Raw genomic sequence first — 24332 nt, forward strand, 5'->3', positions numbered from 1 at the left:
ATCCCGTTTAAGCCACAACCATTTCCATTAAAATCATTTTAATGCTGTATTCGCTAATTATCCTACCATTCGACTCTGCAAAATGTGAAATTGGGAGCCCTGATATCTCAGTCGGTACAGCAACGGGCCACGGGCTTGACGGCCAAGGAGTCGGTGTTAGGTTCCCTGTAGTTGCAAGAGATTGTTCTCTATTCCGCAGCGTGTAGACCGGAGCTGGGGCTCACCCAACCTCCTATCGAATGGGTACCGAGGTCTCTTTCCCCAGGAAAAAGCGACAGGGGGTGATGCTGACCACTCACCTCCGTCTAGGATACCTTCATTCCCCTTTTATGTCTTATGGTGGTGTTACGTGACGCTTCATTGAGCACGGGGAAAAGTTCACCTTTAGTCTTACCTGTGATCCAAAGAATCAGTTACTGTACATCACGATTTGATATTTGTTACTTCTGTGCGAAAGATCATAAACTGAAGGTTGGTTACCGTGCAATTTTTTCGTCAACTTCATTACGGCGTATGTGTGTGTGCAAGGGAAAGTGTTCAAGAAAATGCATTTCAGAATTTGAATGGAAAACAATTGAAGATACGAGAATTATCCTCAGTATCCCTGTTCTCACAAACACAGTGACCAAGACTGACTTTTTTTATTTTTTTTTTCTTGCAAATGTTCTGATGTGTCGACACTGCACGCTTGATGAGGTGTCTCAGCAGTAATTATAACCGTATTTGATTTAATTACGAATATTTCCATACAGGTGGCATCATAAATTTTAACAAGGACGAGTTTTTATTAACTTTTCTTGGAGTCAGGTTAGTTCATATACTTAAAGCATTTCCTGAAATTGTCGTTGTATTCTATTTGTAGGCTGTCAGGTAGCCACAGACCGCCTCGCCTTCCCCTTTGGCAAGGTGGCTGCAACCTTGTGGCTCTGTACGAATGAAGTAATCAGTCGACTGTTACTGCTAATTCCTTCTTCTGCAACAAATTTGGCTCTGTTGTACTCTACATCGTGTTTCTATCAGTATACCCTCAGATTATTTCTGTTATTAGGGACCATATTTCTTATAGATGATCTGTAGGTTCTTATACTTTTTCTTCTACCCTGAAGATGGGGGCGATACGTTCCTCCGAAACGTCGGTTAACACCACATATACACGGTGCCAAATCCCAGAAGACTGCTTTCTTCATAGTCACCGCCGTGAAAGCCTCAAATCGTACACGATCTGTAGGTTGTTCTCATTACAATGTCAGAGAGATGTGTTTTCTGGGACTGTCCTTGCTTATGGGCGTTGCTAGGGAATGTAGCTCTGACTTATGTAGATTAACACTTCAGGGTCTTTAGCTCTTAATTTCTACGTAATATATTCAGTGTTTAATTATATTAAATGGTTCTATGTTTGAATGTCTTCCGTTGCTCGGTAAGGCCGAATTTAATTTAAATATTATTCTAAACTTCCTTTATAGATTTATGTATTTAACAGAATATCATAGTATTAGGTCTAGTCATAAACTGTTGATATATCGCTTTATAAACAAAGATTTTCTTAAACACATCATCAATGCGAGCGCATATAATTCACACATACTTAAGTTCATTAACGTTCGTTCTGCTGTTGAAGCTTATTTTTTATATTATTCCTGCATTCTTTGTCTATTTATAATCTCATTCCTGTTATACAAGTATATGTATTCTAAATTTAATTCTATCATATCCTGATTTATAAAGTGGGGAAGGTTTCAGGCAAATGATGAGGAAAGTACATTACAAATTATATCAGTAGGTTTATAAGCACGTTTTATTTTAAACTTGTCAAAACAGATTTTTTTTTTTACATAAAATGCTTCCTTGAAATTAAATTCAAGAAATTCTCTACGTTACTCTCTTGCCTCAGGTTCGTAACCCGAGAATCACATTAATTAAATAGTTCTATCCCCCGGCATTGGGCTGCTCTTCACATAGAATGACACTGTACAGTATTACGGCCACAGTTCGTGCAATTTATATGAAAACCATGTACACCAATTCCGCTCTTTCGCCCATCAATTCAGGTCGATGGAATTTCTTCCCTTTATTTTCCACACAAACAGTTGTTTAGCCAGAAAAGAACAAATACAATTGAAACTAACTGTCCCAGAGAAGTCTCTACAATAGTCCAGATTTATTACTGTAAACCGTCTTTCTCCAGGTCACTACAGTTCCTGCCAGACAGGAACATGCTGTCTCAGGAGACTGAAAACAAGCCCGCATCACTGTGTCCTGCTCCTTCAGCGTGGTGAAACATTAAAGAAAGACAAAACATGAGGAAGTGCTGAAATACGCTTTATAACCCACCCATCATAATTTTATTTTAGCTGTCTTTCGCGAGATTTTATTTTGTTCATATTAATTAGCCCTTAACATCCACCACTTGAAACATATATATATAATGCATACGGTTGGAGTTTAGTTGAGGGCTGCGGATAGGGAGCCAGGGTGTGTGCAGGGTATGGTCGGTGATAAGTCGCAGAGTTGTGAGATCGATGACTTAGAAGAACCCGTCTCCGGTAGGGTCGTTAACCCACGGATAATTGTTGGGGCATCGGACGCATGTCTGCAAATTGATGGTCTCTCCTGGCAGTTCCTTGCTCGTCAGTTTGCATGAATGAGGTACCCAGCAAGCAGGCTTTCCGTCCACTGTGCACTTCTCCCTCCAGGGCTCGAAATTCTTCACCTCAGAAATAGTTCTGGGATTCTGTATCCACTGGATAACCTGCGTCATCGTCACGAAGTAGACGTCATTGTGATTGGATAGGATTTCATCCACCCAATAGAGAAACGCGTCCAGGAACTCAGGGTTGTTCTTGAGCCAGGCTGCATGGAAGTAGAGACCCAATGGTGCGCGGTTCTTTTCGTAATGTCGATCAAAATTGTGGTTAAGGAAATTGTAAAACTGATCTCCTGTCAGGATGTTGGAACATGAGTCCACCATGGCACACCCAGGCAGATATTCGTCAAATTGAGGGTCCTCCCTACGATCGAGTTCGTTCATGACCATTTCCCATACGGCGTGGCTACGGGTGGGGCAGTGCTGCAGATTGCCGTGGCAACGGTGTGGCATGCGGAAGTACATGGTGTACGGCCACAACGGCGGGTTAGAGAGGGGAGCCGTGATGGTCGAGTCATACAGGAAGGCCTGTTCCTCCATCATGGTGAACTGGTTGTTACCACCAACGCGCAAGTACGGTGCGCGGACACCTACCACGCTGTTGTCCGTCAGGTTGGCGAATTTCTCGATGATGATTCTTGTGCCTGCCATTTCCTTGGCCCAGTCGTCAACGGTGGCGTTGCTCCAGAACTGCTCGTCGTCATTGTGCCTGAAGTCAATGAATGCCTGTTTTTAGGTTCGAATTTGAAGCTTGTTGTTGTTTACATGCAGACATGCTTCCACTTAGAAGAAAATGAACTGTAATGCATTTACTACAATCTGGTATAAAACTGTGTATGTTTTCAAATAAAGTCCATTAATTGCCAAATAATAATTTCGTACCAGTTCTTTACAGCATTAGCTTACTTACTTTAGTGAATGTATGTAACTTGTTATTCTTAAAGTTTGAAAACTAAATAAGTTGCCGGAGACTTAACACTCCATCAATATTGGAGGTTACAAAAGTTACCACTCTTTGGAGTTATTGATTTATGCAGATTATTTTGCAACGAATTGGTTACCACACTTCTAATTTTATAACTTACTCGTACGGTCATATGCTGTGAGTACCAGTTCTACTGCAACTAACATTAATAACTTCAGTGGTGGCAAAATTAGCCGCTTAGCATAGAGCAGTAACCAAGAATGCAGGTTGCAACAGATGTATATCTACAATGGTTTCTGTATTTGTCCGAAAATCGCGACTTTCATTCTATCCTGTCTATATTTCAACCTTGCCTTTGTGATTTAGTCCCTGGTGGCCAGTGACCCAATGGCATTGATCGGAAGGAATTAATACAGTTGTTTCCTCAGGAGATAAACTTACTCAGAACTTCCAGATCCTCGCCGATTTCCAGTTCCACTTGATACAAACAAACAAAAAAATCGTCGGTTATGAGCCGGAATGTTGTAAGTGACGTTTTAAATCAGTGTAAAAATGTATCAAGACAAAAGTCGCTCCACCATGAAGATCTGTCTGCTTATGCACAAGACTGGTTTTCATCTTGCGACACCTTTGCACTGAGATTCAGCGTCATTTACGATACTCGGACTCATAAGCAACGAAGTTGCTGAATTATTACTTTGGAAGATGAGATAATTTAGGATAGCTTGTTTAGTTTCTTCTAGCAATGCAGAAATAGAAACCACTGTTAGTTTATTTACCCATGCAACCCATGCATTCTTTCACTCTCCGTCCGTCCTCTCGTCTATCCAGTCTCCACTCATTCGTCCATCCTTGCAGATGACAGAGTTAATATTGTATTATGTGAGAGACAGTACCACAAAGCGACCGTATGTTGGCGAGTTTTAGAATGAACACAAGACTGACAAATAGGCCTAGTCACTTTTAGGTATAACTAGCAGCAAGTGAGACTGGTGGCGGAAAAAAAAATATATATATATATAACGAAAACAATTCACGTGCAACAACGTATTCAAATTCAACGCTAAACAGAATCAACCTGCATTTTACTTTCTTCGTCAGCGTAGCTCACTTAACCTCGGTGGGTGCCTTGTAATGACTTGAACTCACGTGATGGAATGGACAGCAATCTCATGTCCCTTTCGGTGCGTTTCTTGCACGGCGGAATAGTTGGTATACTTGTGTGAGACGAAGAAGGTGGCCTTGATGTCACAGCCGTTGGGATTCTTGCGATTTCCGTTGAAGATGTCCTTATACAGCTGAATGTTATTGTTGTTGATGGCATCATCGAATGTGATGGTGATCATCTGTGGGACATCCTTCGCTGGAAGATCTCCAGGGATCGCAGTGCCATCCTCGGAGCAGAAACAGTCCGGCAGGACGCACACTGCCGGATCGCAGGGCGGAGCGCGGTTCGGGTCGTTGTCGTTATCTGAACAAGACAAGGAGAGTTAGCTGGGTGGGGCACCTACCTTCAAGCTATACGTCAGCTTTCCCTTTCAGCGTAGCATACGTCAGGTGTTTCAAAACACGCTCAGAAATTTAACAAACCGTTATTGTCTGTTTCATGTGGTTAAGCCATACTGTCACGCTACAAGACTGATGGAAGCCGAAGCCGCAGTAACTGTGTGAACCAACCGGTGAATTGAGAACATCTCGATCTATGGCCCCATACATGCCCTTACCCAGGCACGAGAACCGAACACTTTCGGTGGGGATTTCCAAAGTTAAGAAAGCCAAAGCAGGGCACCTGACATTCTGGGCTTGAGTTGAAATTAGAGATATTTAACTTCGTGATTACTGGGGCATGCGGTATGGTGGCTGGTTGAGGCACTATGCTACAGGCCAGAAGATAGCAAGTTCGATTCCCGATGAGGGCATTAGTCCTACTCCTTACAGTTGCCCAAGACCCTGGGATCGAGTCAGCCTCTAACAAAAATGAGTACCAAGAATCTTCATGGGGTTGAAGGGCGGCCGGCGCGTAAGACTGACAGTCTCACCACCATCTCTGATATGATTATCTAGAAAATGTCTCAGATTCCTATGGGCCTTCACGGCCTTTTACAGGGAGAAACTTCGAGATTACAACAATATACATGCCTTAAACTTACAAGGACTGCATTATTCTAAATAATGTATAAAATTCCAGCTTCTTACCTCACAAGAAATATATTACGTCTCCTTGAAAGGATAAATCTGTAAATTTTGTTTAAAGAAACAAACGCTGTTTATTATTAGAACCATTCAAATCACACAAACACAGTCTGTTGGCAAAATGCGGAGTTTTATCGTTGCCGATGTTGGAATTCAATACATATATAGTCTGAAACTCTGATTTTCTTCTACAGATATTCAAAGAAATGTTTGATTGGTGCCAAGTTAGATTTTTTTAGCTATTGAAGGTATAAAATAACATGCCGCATATGTGTTTTGGCGGTCCCTTTGCAGTTGCTAATTTCTTTTAACCCTTGGGCTTGGCTTGGAGTCAAACCTGGACGGTTATTGATGCCGTTGTGCCGACTTTAATTTGTGCTGCACAGCATGCAGCATTTTATTAGAAGACGTACGTGTATGCAGGTTCATTTATTTTGAGTCACTCTGTGTTCAAAGATGAAATGTGGAAATGAAACACCTTTACTTTCATTAACTGTCTGTTCAGCAATTGTGTGATGTCATTGGGAATTATACATTTCAAAATAAATTCGAAGAATATAACATGACTTAGGCACGACATAGGTGGCGCCATAGCTCAAGCGCTTAGTCACTGGCTTCCCACCGCGGCGGCCCGGGTTCGATCCCGCTTCTTGTCAAGTGGGATTTGTGGTGGACAAAGTGGCGCTGGGGCAGGTTTTCTCCGAGTACTTCGGTTTCCCCTGCCAATCTTCATTCCACCAATTGCTCCACAATCACACTCACCTATCATCTGGGGCTGGTACAATAGGCCAGAAATGGTCGCAGTACAAGGGACTCAGTCCCACCCCACTAGCAAGAAAAAAAAATAGGCACGACATAATCCAAGGATTAATGTAGGAATGCAAGTGAATATGCGACAACTGATCAACCGTATGTATCTGGAATGTATTTGAAAGTAGCTTGAACATGCCTTGAACAGAAACGAAATTCTTGCCAAGAACCGCCCAGACCACACCCATACTATTTAGTGTTTGTGACCTGAACAACATCTCGAAAGTTATTTGACACCTGAATGCGATGCAGGCGGTAGGTACGGTGCAAAACAGACCCAGTAGAAAGCGAGACTGTCGCATCTTCGCGGCGCCAGAAGTTAATATTTTCACCTTGTGAATGTCCCTGCAGTTAGAGCATGTTTATGTTTATACGTAGTTTCCACTACAGTGGCTTTGTTTTACGTGTGTATTCGTTGTAATCTAAGATTAGTATCTGAGCATGCATTTAAGAAAATATTAAAACTTGTCACTACTTACCACAGGTGTTTTCGTCCGAACCATCGGCACAGTCTTTCTCACCATTACAGAAGAGACCACGCTCCACACAGTTGCCGTCGCCACAAGCCAAAGAGCCTTCCTGTAATTTGATGAGCCCCTTACTGTTTTACCAAAGCAATACCGGAAGAGGAACTTTAGTAAAGTCGCGTTAACTTTAACATGCAGTGTGGGGTCTCTGTCTTGAGTATTCACTCTCGATCTTAATATACACGTCCATTCTGTTTAAAAATTAACATTAGAGAATGTATAATTGCAATACCTGAGTAGGAAAAACGACTGATTAGTTTCATGATAACTGGTTTTCAATTCCCGGTGAGAACTAGTCAGAATAGTTTTGTATTCGTCATCACATCGGCCCTTCCTGCCACATATTCACTGGTCACTTGGAGAACTTTCTCCGAGGGCGAGACGGCTGAACTATGTATCTGACTATTCATCTACATGTAGTTATGACTGCAATGTACTTTCATGTCCTCAGAACACATTAAAAATATTTGACTTAGGGACAGAGACAATTTTTCCTTATAACGTCAATAATTATTTTATTAGAGATAATATATATTCATATCATTATGATATCAGTTAACATATTTGCCATGTTTTCATGACAATTTCTGACATGTGAAGGAGTGGGAATTGTTGAAGTGCCTTCCCGATAACCGATCTTCGTACTGGCAGTGTTACAAAGATAAATCCATGGATGTAAATAATGTTTTGCTTAATTTCGTTAGATTAGCATAAATCATTTAAGTCGAGTTATGCTCTTCTTCAGTACTGAGTCATATTCCTTCAGCTGCCTTCTACATTAATTTATGCAGAAAATTGCTGTCCCAAATTTTTTTATAAGTTAGTGGAACTATACTGAGACTGTCGTAATTTAGTCTAGTCAGTGTCCATTGTTTGGTTATGTATGGTCAGGAAGTTCTGGAAATGTCCTTTCTCGGATGGTAGGTTTATGTGCCCTATAATGCCTTCCAAAGTTAATCTGTGTTAGTGAACTAAGGGATAAATGCGGACGTGACTTCTTTACACGAGAAGAGACTGCACGTCCCAATGGGAAATAGCAACAAGCAGTTAGTCGCCCAAAGTCACATGTCACAAGAAGATGTAAAGACATTACAGAACAGACAGAACGAATTATTACCAGAAAAGAAGGCGAAAGAAAGTGTCATTTTACCTGCAGGTGGAGAATAGGCAGCGTTCGTGATGGTACGTTTTTCCAATAACATTTTTATAGATGCAAATGTGGACATATATAAAGTTCAGTTCTGTCTTCAATATTTCGAAGCCTCGTGGAAATATTTTTATTTTATGATAATAAACTATTGGGGCACGCAGTAGCATAGTTGGTTGAGGTACTATGCTATAAGCCGAAAGGTCACGGGTACGACTCCCGATGAGGTGGACTTTTTTTTTTTCAATTTACCTAATCCTTCCAGCCGCACTATGGCCCTGGGGTCGACACAGCCTCTAACAGAAATCAGTACCAAGAATCTTCCTGGGGGGGGGGAGATAAAGGGCGGCCGGCGCGTAAGGCTGACAACCTTACCGCCGTCTATGAGCCTATTGTCTAGAGAAAATATGGAGCCTCGACGTCTCACAACCCTGTTGGCCTTCAAGGCCTCTTACAGGAGTAGCTTTAACTTTTTGTTTTATTAAGCCATTGCCACTACCATATAGAGCTACATTTTTAAAGATTATGTAAAAGCAAACTGTACGTACCGTGCAAAGAGGTTCATCGGTGTAGAGCAGAGGCTTAACTTTGCGTTCCTTATTTTTGAGTTTGCAGTTCTTAACTGCATCCTTCCAGTCACATGTCTGCTTCTCGATATCGAAATACAGACCTGCCGGACATCGGATAGCTTGCAGGCCCTAGGGAGAATAACGTTTACAAGTCGTAATATGGCACATGTAGAAGCAGATCTTAAGGCCATCACTGAAGAAAATGTCATGGACATACCGATGATGTGCACTGAATTACGTCTCTGCAATTATCACCTTCTCCTGCCACGAGTCGGAACCATTCTCCAGCATCTTTGTCTTTACATAGTTCTGTTTCAAAGCTCTCCTCCTTTTTGTTTGTTTCTTCTTGTCGCTTCACCCTCTTTACGAATTGGTTGAGGACCCCCTGACTGGTGGAGCCGGTCACTGTTCGCAGAAAATCGTCAGTTACAATCAGGATAACAGAAGAGTCGGAATACACGTACTTCTGGGTTTCGTGGTGCAGTGCTTATTCCAGCCAAGTGCTGAGTCAGACATGAAGTAAAAGGTAAGGTGAAGTCATAATGAATTAAGCACCAAGTCATGAATACGTTGTGGGAGTGGAAGTATAACTCCACCATTCTTGACCTCGGCACTAGATGGCGGTCAGTTGTCGGCTTCACGCCCTGACCGCTTTAGCCCCGGGGAAAGAGCGTACGGAGCGCATTGGATAGGAAGTTGGGTGGGCCACAGAGCCGGTCTGGACGCCGTGGAATAGAGAAAAATCTGTTTCCTCTGCCAGCGATCGAACCCCGGACGTCGAGCCCGTAGTCTGTCGCTATACCGACTGAGCTATCCTGGCTCCTCTGAGATTAACTAAAAGCTATGAATTATTATTTTAATATGTGGGCTGGTTCAGCCTATCGCTCACCTGAGTGGTCGTGACAGATAAGTATGAAACACTGATGAAATGATAACTTACAGGCAAAATCCAAAGTACTCGGAGTGAAGTCCATCCCATTGCAAATTAATCAGCACAAAACGCACAGGAATGTAATAGTTGTAGAACAGAATTTCTACAGAACAGACAGTATTGCTTTTCTAAGATAATCGGTAGCTCGACCAAGACTCAAATCTGGAACCTCCGTAATGCAGGTCTAGAGCGTCACCACTGCGCCCACTTGTTCGTTGCGAATAAGACTCTTTAATTGTTTTTGTATTCTTGTTCTAATGGTCCAGTGTGTACTAAGCAAATAAACTCTAATGAATTCTCATTCATTTATATTATGACGTCACGGCTGAAAGCCAGAATACTGGAGCCAATGCCAGACGTCCGTTGATGAGCAACGTCTAAGTAAACATTAGTTTCTGTTAAAACAGATAGCAACAAACGAGTCGCTAGCAGGTAAGAATTTGCTAAACACAAGAGTCCAGCGACAATCGACAGGACAACAGAGGACAATTAACCGTTCGACGTAGTGTTTTCTATGCGGGCCGCCTAGCAGTTACAAAGGAGCAGAGATCCAGAATTCGAGAGACTAGAGACCAGTCTGTGATTCAGACAACAGTGAGAGATTCCTGGTAGAGATTCGTCAAACATACGTCCTTAAGAAGGAGTTCAATGTGTGAGCTGTTATAATCAACTGTAATTGTAAAGAAGAGCAAATAAATCCAATCATCAGGTCCAGAAGAACCCACAATTATTCGTCACGCTAAGTTTACTACGCGTCTGTCTTATGCAAACTGACCATCCTTTTCATCACTTAGATGAGTAGGTGGGGTAGCTAGCAGGAATTGAAAAGATTAAATGCTTATATTACCATTTACTCGCCGTACTGACTCTAATATAATAATGATAATAAAAAGATATTTTGCAGATTTTATAAGCCTACATTTGTCCCCTTTGTAGAAAGAAAGAAAGTAAGCTAACAGAACGAAGACTGTCACATGCTGTACGCTTTTATCTACTACACAATTGTAATATTACGGTAAATTCACCAAAATTTGGTTAGCGTGGTTTCTCAGGAAGTAAGGACAGCACTGCGGTGGTGGCCACAAAACGTTACACTTCCTATCCAACCAATTTCTCAGGAGCGGTGGAACGGACGTTTAAGCAGCACCCTTGCTTTGCTGTTAATGTGCGTTTTTCTGTCAATTCTGATGCAATATTGTCGCTTGGATGGCTAAAGGTTCGAGACCATACCTGAATTTTAACTTGCACGTCCTTTATATGAAGTCACGTAATTACACATTATAACATGTATATAATGTGAAGAAAGCAGTCTGTTACACCTGCTCACGCTGGTTCGTTCGCGGATTTCATCTTGTCTTCTACCTTGAAGATGGAGGCATTACGTTCCTCCGAAACGTCGGTTAACACAATATCTACACGGCGCTACATCCTATAAGACTGCTTTCTTCATAGTCACCGCCGTGAAAACCTCACCTCTTAAATGTATATAATGTGTTTCCCTCGCTTCCAAAAGCTTCTATGCTCCGTTATGCTGCCGTGGTTGCATTAGCACTGGGATGTCTAATTTCGGAGACTTAACATGGTCGCTTCTTTCAAGGACCTAAAATTAGGAATTTTATTTCATGTAGTCTTTGTGTCTTATTTATTCGTAGCTTGTGCGAATGTTGCACTCGAAATGGCTTTCCTCATATGAGGACGTAATTAATATTAACTTCTATTCAAACTATGTGATTATTTTGCATATATTTATGGATTAACTTTTTTTCATATAAGGATATTTCTTCTTTATATAGAATAAGAATTTTCTGCGTAATGTGGACCTATGCTTCTTCGCTCCCCCCATCTTATTATTGTTTTTTTATAAATTACATTTCTTAAGAAATTATGTTACCTCCACGAAATGAGAAACCACCCAATCCGAAATTGGGCTACCAATTTCGTAGACCCATCTTTTTGCAACTTTATGTTTTTATTTAGTTTCTGCATCTATGCTGCATTTGAGATCAAAATGAGTACTATTTTCTTTATTGCTAGTGGGGTGGGACTAAATCCCTTGTACTGCTTCCACTTCTGGCCTATTATACCAGCCCCAGATGATAGGTGAGGGTGACTGTAGAGCAATTCGTGGAATTAAGATTGGCAGGGGAAACCGAAGTACTCGGAGATAACCTGCTCCAGCGCCACTTTGTCCACCACAAATCCCACTTGACCAGACCTGGGATCGAACCGGGCCGCCGCGATGGGAAGCCAGCGACTAACCGCTTGAGCTATGGCGCGCCCATAAAATAAGTACTAACTTTCATACTAGATATGTTCTAAAGGTTCACAATTCTACAAACAGAAAAAATGTTCCGACCGCCTCTGTGGTCTACTGGTCAGGGTTCCTGGCTATAGATCCAGAGGTCCCGGGTTCGATTCCAGGCGCTACCAGATTTTATGAGTAGTTAGTCTGGAAGGGGTTCACTCAGCCTCGTGAGGATAACTGAGGAGCTATTTCAAGGATACAGCGGCTCCGGTCTAGAAAACCGAGATTAACATCCCTGGCTATCCGTTGCGCTGACTACGTGACATCTATCCGCAAAAGTTGACACTAACTTCGCCGATAAGCGGCTGTCGTTCGGTCGGTACAGTTCTCTTGCGGACTACAGTCCACAGAGTTTGTTGGTTTTTTTTTGTTATTTGACTATTAATTTGAAAGTGAACTTTTCAAACAAAATACAATCTCAACAGAACATTTTGTTATGTGCCCTACCAGAAATCAAAATTCTGTTTATTCTTTAATGTGACGTCAGTTATGGAGAAAACGTTACTACGAAGACATTAGTTTGGCTCTGATGTAACTGAATATTAGAATATAAAATAATCCTGCAGGAATTTATTAGGAGTTCTTGGAAGCGCGTTGCATCCATCATAAGGGAGAGGCGTTTCTGTTTGTACTCAGGTGTTGCGCAATTTTCAGCTTCTACGTATTACATATTAATTAGTTCATTTCTTCAGGTTGAAATCGTATATGGAATTCAATGCAAGTTATGTATGTACGAGTATATGTTAGTCTGAAAATGTAAAGCAACATCTGAGAGTGCGAGAAGATGGCGCAACATATTTCTTCACGTCGTAGCACAGGGACGACGTTATCTTTTGTAACAATGAAAGGATTGAGAAGTTACGAAAAATGACGTTGCTTTAAGTAGATATATTTATATTTTAACCCGGATGTATGTTAAAATTAGCTTAGCACGGCTGCAGATACAACTTTATGCAAATACCGAAGAGGTCTACCCCTAAGTATTTCTTTGTTATATGTGAAACTGTACTGTTATGAGCCCAGTTACTTAAGATGTTGAAGTTCTGTGATTCCAGCTTGTATTTCACTTGTCTTGCATTTAAGTCTCGAAAGCAGTTGAGTTCTTAGATTATCGATTATATGTAAATATGACAGGGATATTGTGTGTCAGTGAAATTGGAATTGAAATGGACAATATGCATTTTGGAACATTTTGAAGTCTTTTTCAGAAATTATTAAATTTGTAACAGCTCTCATGTAACCCATAGTCACTGATGTGTGTGATAGTTCTCCTTCTCTGTACTCTGCGGCACTGTGTAAACAACGGTGGGTCGGTCCTCGTAAGCGAATGCAGCACAAAGCCACAAAATGAAACGTAAAGCTAAGACATAGGCAAGAATGCAGCTACCACATTGAATGCTTTTTCATTATTAAATGCAATTTTATTTTCTTAGAAGTAATATGATTTCCATGGTATTTAGCGATGTTATTAATTATAGAATTTTTAATTTATGGAACCGTACTAGTCTGGCTCAGGATAGGGACCAGTAGCAGGTATTTTTGGGAAAAATGCTGAATCTTCAGGAACCGGGACAGCGCAGTCGGTATAGCGACTGGCTACGGGCTGGACGAACGAGGGGTCGGAGTTGGAGTCCCGGTAGGATCAAGAATTTTCTGTTCTGCACTTCTTCCAGAAGGGCTCTGGGGTCCACCCAACCTTCTATCCAATGGGTACCGTAGGCTCTTTCCCCCGGGGTAAAGCGGAAGTGGTGTGAAGCTGACCACTCGCCTCCAGCTAGTGCCGAGGTCAAGAAAATGTGGATTTATACATCTACTCCCCCATACGTCTTCGTGGCGTAGTGCTTAATTAGTTAAGCACAGAGACAACTTTCCACTGAACCTACAAAAGCCTCGTAATTTCCTGTTAAACAGCTATTGGCTTCTCGAAAAGTCTCTGATCCATGGAGTTAGATGGAGGTTGCGTAACGATAATAACGGATTGAAAGGGTCAGGAGAAGAAGCAGTTGTGGCCTATTTCAGTATCTCAAATCTTTTGCGTGGAAGATGTGAGCAGAACAACGGAAAAGTTACGAAAGGGTAGCCGCTGTCACTGCCAGAATTCGAAAGAGGTACTTATGATATGAATGACGCATTTCAGCTAAATTTGTTTGTTCATACTCGTTAGTTTCCAGAATTTTAATTGGGTTCGTGTATGAAATGCTAGGACATCACATTCACTAATTTCTCTTTCCGACCTGTAGGCTATTTTCATGACAATGTGCACTCTATTGGCTAGTTAAGTGACTATTAGTTTCTCAAAAAATGGATCTGCTCCAAGAAGTTAAGTGTAAGATTTGAGACTTTCAGGGCGGTGACTATGAAGAAAGCAGTCTTCTGGGATTTTGCACCGTGTATATGTGGTGTTAGCCGACGTTTCGGAGGAACGTATCGCCTCCATCTTCAGGGTAGAAGAAAAATATAAGAAATCCGCAAGCGAAGAGACCGTGAGAACCGGTAAAAGCAGATGGTAAAAAAGATGGAGGCGATACGTTCCTCCGAAACGTCGGCTAACACCACATATACACGGTGCCAAATCCCAGAATACTGCTTTCTTCAAGTTAAGTGTAATTTATCCTTCATAAATGTTTGTTTTGAAGTCAGAGTATTATCGAGTAGTTCCTTTCAGGCGCCTATTAAAATTTCGCCATCCGTTTATGTATTCGACCATTTGTACGCATGAAACTGGAGAACTGTTTATCAGACTTTCATGAATTACAGTGTTGCAGAATTCTACTAATGTTTGTTTGCACGTTCAAATTTTGGATAAACTCTAATAGACGTATCTGACACTTTACACGAGAACCTACGTGCATTTTTGTTCATACCTCGAGCATGGCTCGCGAATATTTATTGGAGCGAAGAACGTTCCGAATAGAAGTTGAAGAGAAAATTTAAACACGTAATGTATATCCGTACTTTGTGACTGTTACGGTTTTCGAGGTAATTGTGTCTGAGGAAACGAACGCTTTGTAATTGCTACGCTCTGCATGCAGTAACCGATAGCGATCTGCGTACACACGCGGAGATTTCCTAAACGCCTCGTTCTGTAATTATAACTAGATGATGCTTCATGCCACATGAATTTATAGAGCTACACAAACGTACATTTTACTGAAATACAATTTGCTGTGCTGTTACAGTCCTTACTTTAGTAATGCTTTCTTACATGTTTTACTCAGTCGATTCTCCTGAGTATCTGCCAAGAACATCCACTTTTTCCGGCCTTTGTTTTAGGTATTGTCCTCAATCCACCATGGACAAAAGTAAAAACGCTGTAAAATTGGCCATGTGCTTGATCAATTAAGCACCAAGCCATGAAGACGTATGGGGACTGGAGGCATAGCTCCACCATTCTTGACCTCGGCACTAGGTGGAAGTAAATGGTCAGCTCAGCGCCCCGGCCGCTTTACCCCCTGGGAAACAGCCCCCGGTAGCTATTGGATAGGAGGTAGCGTGGGCCCCCAGGACCAGTCTAGACGCTATGGAATAGAGAAAAAATCTCTTGTCCCAGCCCGGAATCGAACCGTGACCGTCCAGTCCGTTGCTCATCGCTATACGGACTGAACTGTTCCGGCAGTCCACATTGCAGTGCTATTGCTTTCTTATTTGCTGGCGGCGAAGTTGCAAAAATGGAACAGTTGGCTTCGCGATGTCTCTCCGCACGTAACTAGTAGACAGCAGCTGAACAGATTTTCATGAAATGTGAGACTGGAAAGTTTTACTAAAACGTATTGAAATATTGCAAGTTTCGTTAAGTGGCAAACATAGCAAATATTTTACTTGAAGATCTACGTGCCTTTCGGGAGGCATCTTACGCATTTATTGAAGCGAAAAGTGGTTTGAGTGTACGTTACATTGTGCCCTGTACAGATTTCCACTGACTGTTATGGGTGTCATGCCGATCAGATGGGCCGCGCGGTCTAAGGCATGAATTGTCTTCGCTTGCTTGAACGCTGGGATCGTGAGTTCGAATTCCACTCAAGGCATGAATATCGTTGTGTGCTTTTATTCTCTGTTTTTGTTGTTCTGTGTGTAGATAGCGACCTTGCGACAGGCTGATCCTCCGTCCAAGGAGTCCTACTGTCTGTGTAAAATGATTACGAAACTGAGGAGTGTGGGACCCAAGAAAGGGCCGTAAAACCATTGATAAATGAAATGAATGAAGCAGGGATGTCGTGGTAGTTAGGAAAAGTTTATTTATAAAATCTACTGGTAATAATAGTGTGACACAATGCGTCAGAACTGTTACACTCTGCATACATTTCGTAACTTCATTTAATTTCCATGTTATGAATTCTGGCTACCGAGTTAAAGTCCGAAAATCTTCAAAATCTGACTGTAGAGGAACGACAGAAACCACATTTACACAGTTTTATAGTTACATAGCGAAGAAACTTAATTTCTCGGGTCCTGTGAATAGAAGTCAGCGGAATATTTGATTTACGGAATATTATTTTTCTGTATAAGCTACCGTGTCGCTACTTCCGAGAGTTCGTGCACCTACAGTTACGCAAGTCGAGTGCTCAGACCAGAGTTAGGCGTTGTAGCAGGCAGCCTTGCTTCACGTCACTAAGAGAAAGTCAGTCTCAAGTTGAGTTGAGTCAGTTGGTCTCACTACTTAGCCGTTTGGTAGTGTGGTTTTGTGCAAGTCTTCCGGCTTTCATGTTTTAACCCGCAAAAGTATTCCACAGAAAGATGATTTTGCAAATAAATATTACTAACATAAATGTTTTATCATTCGCTTAGACTCATGTCTCTTCAAATACTGCTAGACCTATAATGCATTTAAAGGTGAGAATTATGTCTGATCTAAAATTCTTGAAGCTATAACGATATGCATATGTTAGGCATTTCCAAATGTTGTGAATAGAACAGCGTTTTAAAATAATTATATGATTTTAGCTTTCAGATGTAAAAATGTTAGCGAATTTATATCTTTACCAAAACAACAAGCAACAATTACTTAATACTGAAAGTAAAAGCCGGCTTTTACACTTCCTGTTTATTAGTCCCAGTTAAAGCTCTGAACTTACAGGCTAGTAGGTTTCAATTTAAATTAATCAAACCTTAAAAAAAAAAGAAACTGACGATAGTTTATACGTTTGTCACTAAGAATAAGATTTTTCTTTTGGTCATAGATTCATAGTCCAAGTTCAGTCTTCTTTCACCACGGCCTGGCACGTCCGCAGATTGCGGATGGAGGAGAAGGCCTCCAGGTATGGATGGTAGCTACGAACACACTAAATATACAATAGTGGACGGCCGACAAGAAGAGATCCTCTAACTTATTACGAAATATTATACGGACGTGGATTATAATCAGTGACAAATAATTATTTGTCACTGAAGCGGGATCAGTTGTAGGCTCTTTTGAGTATGGTATCTATAGTTTATTTCTAAAAAAGGTGGTGAATATTTTGAGTTGAGACACTGTTAGCTTCGCAAAATACAGTGTTCCACGGACTGCAATAACACACGTTTGCTGGTACCAGAGCACAGATAACGTGTCAGGATTTGTGATATGGACAGTCAAATGTAGAATTGTCGAGGCCGAGCAATGAGGAGACGAAATTTGTTTTTGGACTGGTAATGTATTCCGAACATTGCCACAGGAGCCACAGTTACTCTGTTCGGTTAGATCAGAGGAGGCATTAATCATTCGCTTAAATGAAATGAGAGTGTGTAGTTTCAGCTCGAATTTTTTTAATGTTCTTAAAATTTTCACTTTACAAATTTAGTCCTATAGCGCTGACGAATTATATTTTGCTGTCAAAATTCTAAATGCTTGTTTGCATGTTCCATTGTCATGTGTAATTTTTTCAAGAACGAGGCAAGCTGCGAAGAAGCAAGAAGCAAGACGCTCTAACTAAAACACGCATGCGCATCCGAGGGACCTACGCGTATAATAGTAACAACACAGAAAGCAACTTCCTCATTAGATATATTCTAACACCTGATGATGGTCATATTGACCGAAACATGTTGTGACCTTTAAAATTAAAATTTTAAATTTAAAACTTAAACTTTTAAAATTTTAAGTTAATAAATAGTTGCGCGGAAGACTGTGAAATAAGATTTATAACAAAAACGTTATTTTATTTTCAGACTGTAAAGTGGGATTATAATTTCTTATCTTTGTTTTGTGTGTGTGTGTGTGTGTGAATGTGTGCATCTGATGCGATCAGGAGGGCTGTAAAGTGGTTTAAATTTTTCACACTGGGTTGGCCTAACCGACGTTAGTCGGCTGTAACATGTGGCAATTTGAACAATAGATTAATTTTCTTGTGGAAACTGAATAATAATAACGTAGCATTTCAATTACTTTTACGTATTTTTCTTCTACTAGTCATGTTTTAACGCATGATTTCCTTACTTTTGAAGAAGAGTTGAATGTCAATGTACGAATTGCAGAACATTATTCACCAGCAGCCGGATGAATGACTTTATGGATTCTGTATGAATTTGGTTATGTTTTATTAGCCTACAGAATACTGGTTCATATCACACGTCATAAGGTGTGAAATCTCATTCTTCTTGCATTCTTACGAATATAGCACGTAGTTCTAAAACAGTCACCCATTTGGCCTCTTAAATTATGTTTGAAATTGTGTTCAGTCATTGTCCAGAAAAAAACTGCAAAGCTTGTTGAATAGCAGATTGTGTATAAAAATCTCTTGTCATTCTGACGCCGTGACTGCTTTTTATTGTCCAGCTTAAGTAAATAGAACATAAATAATAAGAAATAAGAGGGATACTTGAACAATGGTGTTGGCTAGGGGCGGCGCCAAACTTTCATCTCGCTGCACATGTACCTGGACAGGTGACATGGCCTCATTCATTTCCCACTCTGTCTTCCTTGAAGACCCTCTTTCTAGTCCTTCGGTCTCGCCTTGTATCATATTTCTCTTTTGTGTTTATCAGCTTCCCGAAATATATTGTGACGTATAGATCCATGACTAGGCAACGGATCGATAAACACGTTCCGGCGAAGACAGATTCTTGGTAAACAAACCTTTGCTGGGTAATGCATACAACAATACGCGACAATAAAGGACGTAAATTTTTAATCAATGGAGCGGTAAACACCTATACGAATTGTTGAAACTTCGTTTTCCCTGGGGTCCGCCCCGAGGCTATATAACGCGGAATTCCAAGTGAACAGTGAATTGTAGAACGAGAACGAGACTGGGGCGAGTCCTCGACAGGCAAGGAAGAAGGGTTCGGCTGAAGATTGGTTGTGATTACGACTGACTGAGAAGCTGTCAGTAAATCCAGTCATCCAATCCAGAATCCGTTATTATTGGTCACGGAGCCATAACCACGTGACAGTATGAAGGGTAACGGGTTTCTACTACTAGATCCAAATACACGCTGACAATCTACCCGGAAGCCACGTTCATGTACTGCATATTTATACGTATTTCTTAAGTTTCTATTAATTTATATGGAAGAGAGTAATTCCGCTTAATGATGTCGTTTCGCCAATCGCTAAGGAGCTTCCTCTTATATTCATGGACGTTTCTCAGGATTACGTTTTTTATTTAGAACGGAAGTGAGTCTCAGCCGTGTTTCCTGTAGCAAGAGAGAAGCAGGAGAATTGTCTTGTGTATATTTTACAACTAATATATTGTTCTCGAAAATTTCACTTTGAACTCAGTGGCTGTATGAAATGTTGTGAGCATTCATGGCGTTTCTAAGTACTATCTGCGAAGACTATCTGAAGACGGAGACAGATCCAGCCTCCGAAACGTCGTGGTCATTTGTCTTTTACATACCAGACGATGGGTGAAGTCCAAAATAAGCCAAAAGAAGTACAGTATACACCATCGTCAGAATCCTTTCAAGTCTGCCCAGGTTTCCGTGTGTCTTAAAAATTTACTGCACATTTATGTAATTGTAGGTAAACGAAGGTAAAGAGGATTGCACTGTTTTTTGGACAATCGTTGCATGAAGCCGAGCAAGCCGGACTTCTCGAAGTGTGTCGGTGGAAAAATACAAAGAACAGGTCGAACGGCGTTTCTACTCTAGGCAGACACAAGACAAGTTACTTTCACGCGATGGTCTACCACACCTTAAAATGGCACTTAGCTGTCTACAAAAGCCGACATGTTGTTTTCGACCAGACCCAGTTAACGGAATTAATTATACTTAAGGTTTGTCCGTACAGTTTTTAAGAAATAATTATTTTAATTTAAGCCGTCGAGGAAATTTGCCATGATATATATATGCAGTATTTACATATAGCCTTGTTATGACGTTCTGCGAAATTTATTATTCAAGATAAATGCCCCAGATTCTGTCATACAGCCCACAGTTTAAGAAATATTTTAGGGGCATTCATTATAAAATATGCACATTACGTAATATCACACACGCTTGAATAAGATAGTAATAAAACTCTGATTGTGTATAGGAGCGCTTACATTTGTGGTCCATTTACTTCAGTGAGGTTTGTGTTCTTAACAGCCGTTGAAATTACCATGTTTACCTTGTTTTTTTTCACACCGATTAGTTATTTTGTAACGTGAACAACACAAGATTCGTTGTTTCTATGATGCTTGATATTCATGCTGTTCTCTTCGTCTTCCTTGTGACCACTTCGCTGGGGGGGTGACTGAATTTCACACTTTTAGCGTTAATATGGGGTTGTTTGGCTCGCGCGTAGGAACTAATAATATCCGATTATAAATAACATTTGGTATTAGGAGCACTGGCACTTACCGATATGCAGGCAGGCCGAAGCACACAACAAGCTCAAGGCTACTCTGGTGCACCGCGCCATCCTCGCGCGTCGACACTGACTGTTAGTGACGTTGCTTGTGCCTATTCTTGCCTTTTATATGCGGCCTACATCCTCCAGGAGTCTTGCAGAGATTGTTTTCTTATGCTGGCTAAAGGGGACAACCCCTCTCTGTTCATGATCACCCATTGGCGGAGAAATTCTTCAAGCTGATGACGTCGTTGAATCCATGATGGCCGCATGCGCACGCGCTGACCTCTCCATTCTGATCCCCTTCTATATCTTAAGAACATTTCGTCGTTATGTTTGTGCCGTGACATTGAAGAAGTCGCGTAACGGTGAAAAAGTGTTAGTCCACTCGATTCTTCTCAGCCTCTTCCTCAATTCATTATCAATTGACAATTATCGCATCAAGAGGTCTTTTAATTTTATGTACGTTTTGGACGATACGAAACCAGACCTGTAAGATTGTTATGTACCCTCAATGTAGAAATATGTTTTGAATACAAGGATTATAATTTCGAAATATGATACCGCATTGAAAAGCTTGGGGGCACGCGGTAGCGTAGTTCGTTGAGGCAGTATGCTGCAAGCCGAAGGTCGCGGGTTCGACTCCCGATGAGGTAGATTTTTCAACTGACCTAATCATTCCAGCCGCACTATGGCCCTGTGGGCGACTCGGCGTCTAACAGAAATGAGTACCGGGAATCTTCTGGGAGGTAAAGGGCGGCCGACGCGTAAGGCTGACAACCTTACCGCCATCTGTGTGTCGATTGTCTAAAGAGAATATGGGAGCCTCGACGTCTCACAACCCTATGAGCCTAGCTTTACTTTTACATAATGGAAAGCTTACATTTATCATACCTCTAAATAACCGCCATTGAGATACAAATTAGAACTGAAATATTCATTTTTAGAAAAGGTGCCTTTCTTCTTGAAGTGTTTCAACAAATAATGAAGATTAGCATAGTATTATTGTATGTTCCGTCACTGGCCAGGGCTCGTTCATCATTTTCCTAGGCTGCATAAATTGACTGAAATTAATTTTAAATTTATTACACTTTGACAGCGTTCCGTAAGAAAAAAAAAGTTTTTGTGAAATGGCCTGAAATAACATAGTACATACCTCCTAACCACCCATGTATCGGGCTTAAAACATACGTTTTCAAATTAATAATAACCTAACTTTGCAAATTAATCTTAAATTTTAATATAAACATCTATTTATGGCTCTAGAGTCCTTTTATTGGATCTTGGCCGCATTTTCAGTTTCTTAATCCTATACACAGTCGGTAAGACTCCTTGGACGGGGGATCAGCCCCTCACAAGGCCGCTACCTACACACAGAACAACACAAAGACAGAATAAACGGGCACAGACATCCATGCCTCGTGTGGGATTCGGACCCACGATCCCAGCGTTCGAGCGAGCGAAGACAGTTCATGCCTTAGAGCGATCACATTTGAGATGGAACATGTCGAGATGTTATAAGCAGTTCGGTTTGAAGCAGTCCCCCGTGTGGAGGCGGGGTCGAATACCTCCACCGTGACCCTGCGAGTCGTAGGAGGCGATGAAAAAGGAAGTCTCAAATCTGAGACAATAAAATATGGTCGCGAGTCCCAAGGGACTCGGACCCAAGAAAGACTGCACTGGCAAGTGCCAGCAGCATATACAAACGGCAGACCCGTCCTCTCCTCAGAGAGGGCGCCCCACAAAAACAAGACCGTAAATGCCAAACAGTAATAAATATCTGGTCATGAGCTCCAGACGCAGCTCGGAACCAAGACTTACTGACTGACTGAACGTCAGTCGCAGTGTGACTTGGACTTGGACAGTAAAGCAGTTGCTTGTTGCAGTTGCCAGCAGTGCAGTCGAGTGAAGTGACGTGAAGTAGCTGGTTGGTGAATGAAAGAGTTCATTTGTCAATTCAGTTGAAGGTCAGCCTGTGAAAAGAAGAGTAGGAGGTTGGTGTGACATGGCCGCCAGCCTGGGACCTAGTCAGTTGAGTTCGTCAGTTGTAAAGAATTCTGCACGGGGGGGGGGGGATGAGTGGACCTGAGTGAGGGAAGCTGAAGAGTCTCCCTCGATAGAAGCCGTTGTCAGGACTCGACTGAGGACACTAAACTATATGTGTATGTCAGTGATCTGTAAAGTGTAGTTTTGAGTGGTGCTTACATGTGGTTAATGAATGCAATAGCCAATCCCTGTCCCGTCTATAGTCACACAACCCCAACACGTGACAACATAGTTTTCCGTTCTACGCCTAAGTCTCCCAAGTGGCCGCGCCATAGCTCAAGCGGTTAGTCGCTGGATTCCCATCGCGGCGCCCCGGATTCGATCCCGCGTCTGGTCAAGTGGGATTTTTGGTGGACAACGTGGCGCTGGGGCAGGTTTTCTCCGAGTACTTGGATTTCCCTTGCCAATCTTCAGTCCACCAATTGCTCCACAATCACCCTCACCTATCATCTGGGGCTGATACAATAGGCCGGAAGTGGCCGCAGTACAGAGTATTTAGTCCCACCCCACTAGCAATAAAAAGAAATCTCCCAATTTGTCCCTTCCCTTCATAGTTTTCAGCCAGAATTGTCTATGCATTTATCCCACCCTCGCCAATTTGCTCCTATAAGCTTGTTAATTAAACACAACAGAATATCCAGCTGTAATAATCGTATAATCCTTGGGGTCAAAAATACTGGTTTGAAACAGAACAAGAAAATTCTTGCTTAAGAAACGACACTGCTTTTCTTTCAATAGTCGACATATGTTGAACTACTGCTATTAAATACACCCCCCCCCCTTTAGTACTCGTAGTTCTTCCTCTCATGAGTAATATGTCACAGTAAGTACGTACTTGCCGGTCACGGTAGCCGAGCGGTCTAAGTCATGTACTGTCTTTGCTCACTTGCAAACCGGGATCGTGGGTTCGAATCCCACTCAGGGTATGGATTTTTAGTTTGTGTGTGTGCATTTTTCTGTGTTTGTGTACAGGTAGAGGCCTTGCGGCGAGCTGATCACCCGCCCAAGAAGTCCTGCCGAATGTGTAAGATCTAGAAAAACCGAAGTGAACGGAGAAGTTCATGGAGGTAGGCCTAGGCCCACTGGGGCTGTAGTGTCAAGGAAAAAGAAAGTGCGTACTTACTGGTGTAAAGTTGCCCAGGTCTGTTGCAGTTACTATCATTCGGTATGAATATCGCTGAAACTTTTCGAATTGTGTGATCCAGGAATTAAAATGTAAGCTACAAAATGCAGCGACCATCGCACAATAAGTCTTATTGCACATACAGCAAAGATAATAGCAAAGATACTTAAAAGAAGAATTGAAGGGAAAATAGAGGATGTACTTGGAGAAGATCAGTTTGGATTTAGAAGAGGAAAAGGAACCAGGGATGCAATTGGGATGATGAGAATTATAGCGGAACGAACTTTGGAGATAGATGAAGAACTGTGTGTTTGCTTCATAGACTGGCAGAAGGCATTTGACCGGGTAAACTGGACCAAATTA

The 24332-nt window shown here is 41.6% G+C and overlaps 1 protein-coding gene across 2 annotated transcripts; it reads right to left on the reverse strand.

Annotated features, from left to right (window-relative positions):
* Positions 1 to 1773: 1773 nt before the first annotated feature.
* On the reverse strand, positions 1774 to 20919 carry LOC111871678. Of its 2 annotated transcripts, XM_023864939.1 has the most exons (7): positions 20812 to 20919; positions 9033 to 9220; positions 8795 to 8944; positions 7052 to 7151; positions 4719 to 5040; positions 4011 to 4046; positions 1774 to 3353 (listed from the first exon to the last, which is right to left on the reverse strand). In XM_023864939.1, exons 1-7 carry the CDS (start codon positions 20870 to 20872, stop codon positions 2525 to 2527), a joined length of 1686 nt encoding a protein of 561 aa, XP_023720707.1. In that variant the 5' UTR covers positions 20873 to 20919; the 3' UTR covers positions 1774 to 2524. The 2 variants fall into 2 exon arrangements, with proteins under 2 accessions (XP_023720707.1, XP_023720708.1); XM_023864940.1 differs by lacking the exon at positions 4011 to 4046.
* Between the last annotated feature and the right edge of the window lie 3413 nt (positions 20920 to 24332).

The sequence above is a fragment of the Cryptotermes secundus genome, unplaced genomic scaffold (assembly GCF_002891405.2).
Source record: "Cryptotermes secundus unplaced genomic scaffold, Csec_1.0 scaffold262, whole genome shotgun sequence".
Taxonomy (NCBI): Eukaryota; Metazoa; Arthropoda; class Insecta; order Blattodea; family Kalotermitidae; genus Cryptotermes; species Cryptotermes secundus.

What these genes read in the sequence shown, in the direction of transcription:
- LOC111871678 (XM_023864939.1), bottom strand. Translation starts at nt 20,872, where the DNA reads ATGGCGCGGTGCACCAGAGTAGCCTTGAGCTTGTTGTGTGCTTCGGCC. An exon ending in TTCGGACGAAAACACCTGTG is followed by an intron (nt 5,041 to 7,051) that starts GTAAGTAGTGAC and finishes TGTCTTGTTCAG; the next exon opens with ATAACGACAACGACCCGAAC. An exon ending in ATTGCTGTCCATTCCATCAC is followed by an intron (nt 4,047 to 4,718) that starts GTGAGTTCAAGT and finishes GTTTGTATCAAG; the next exon opens with TGGAACTGGAAATCGGCGAG.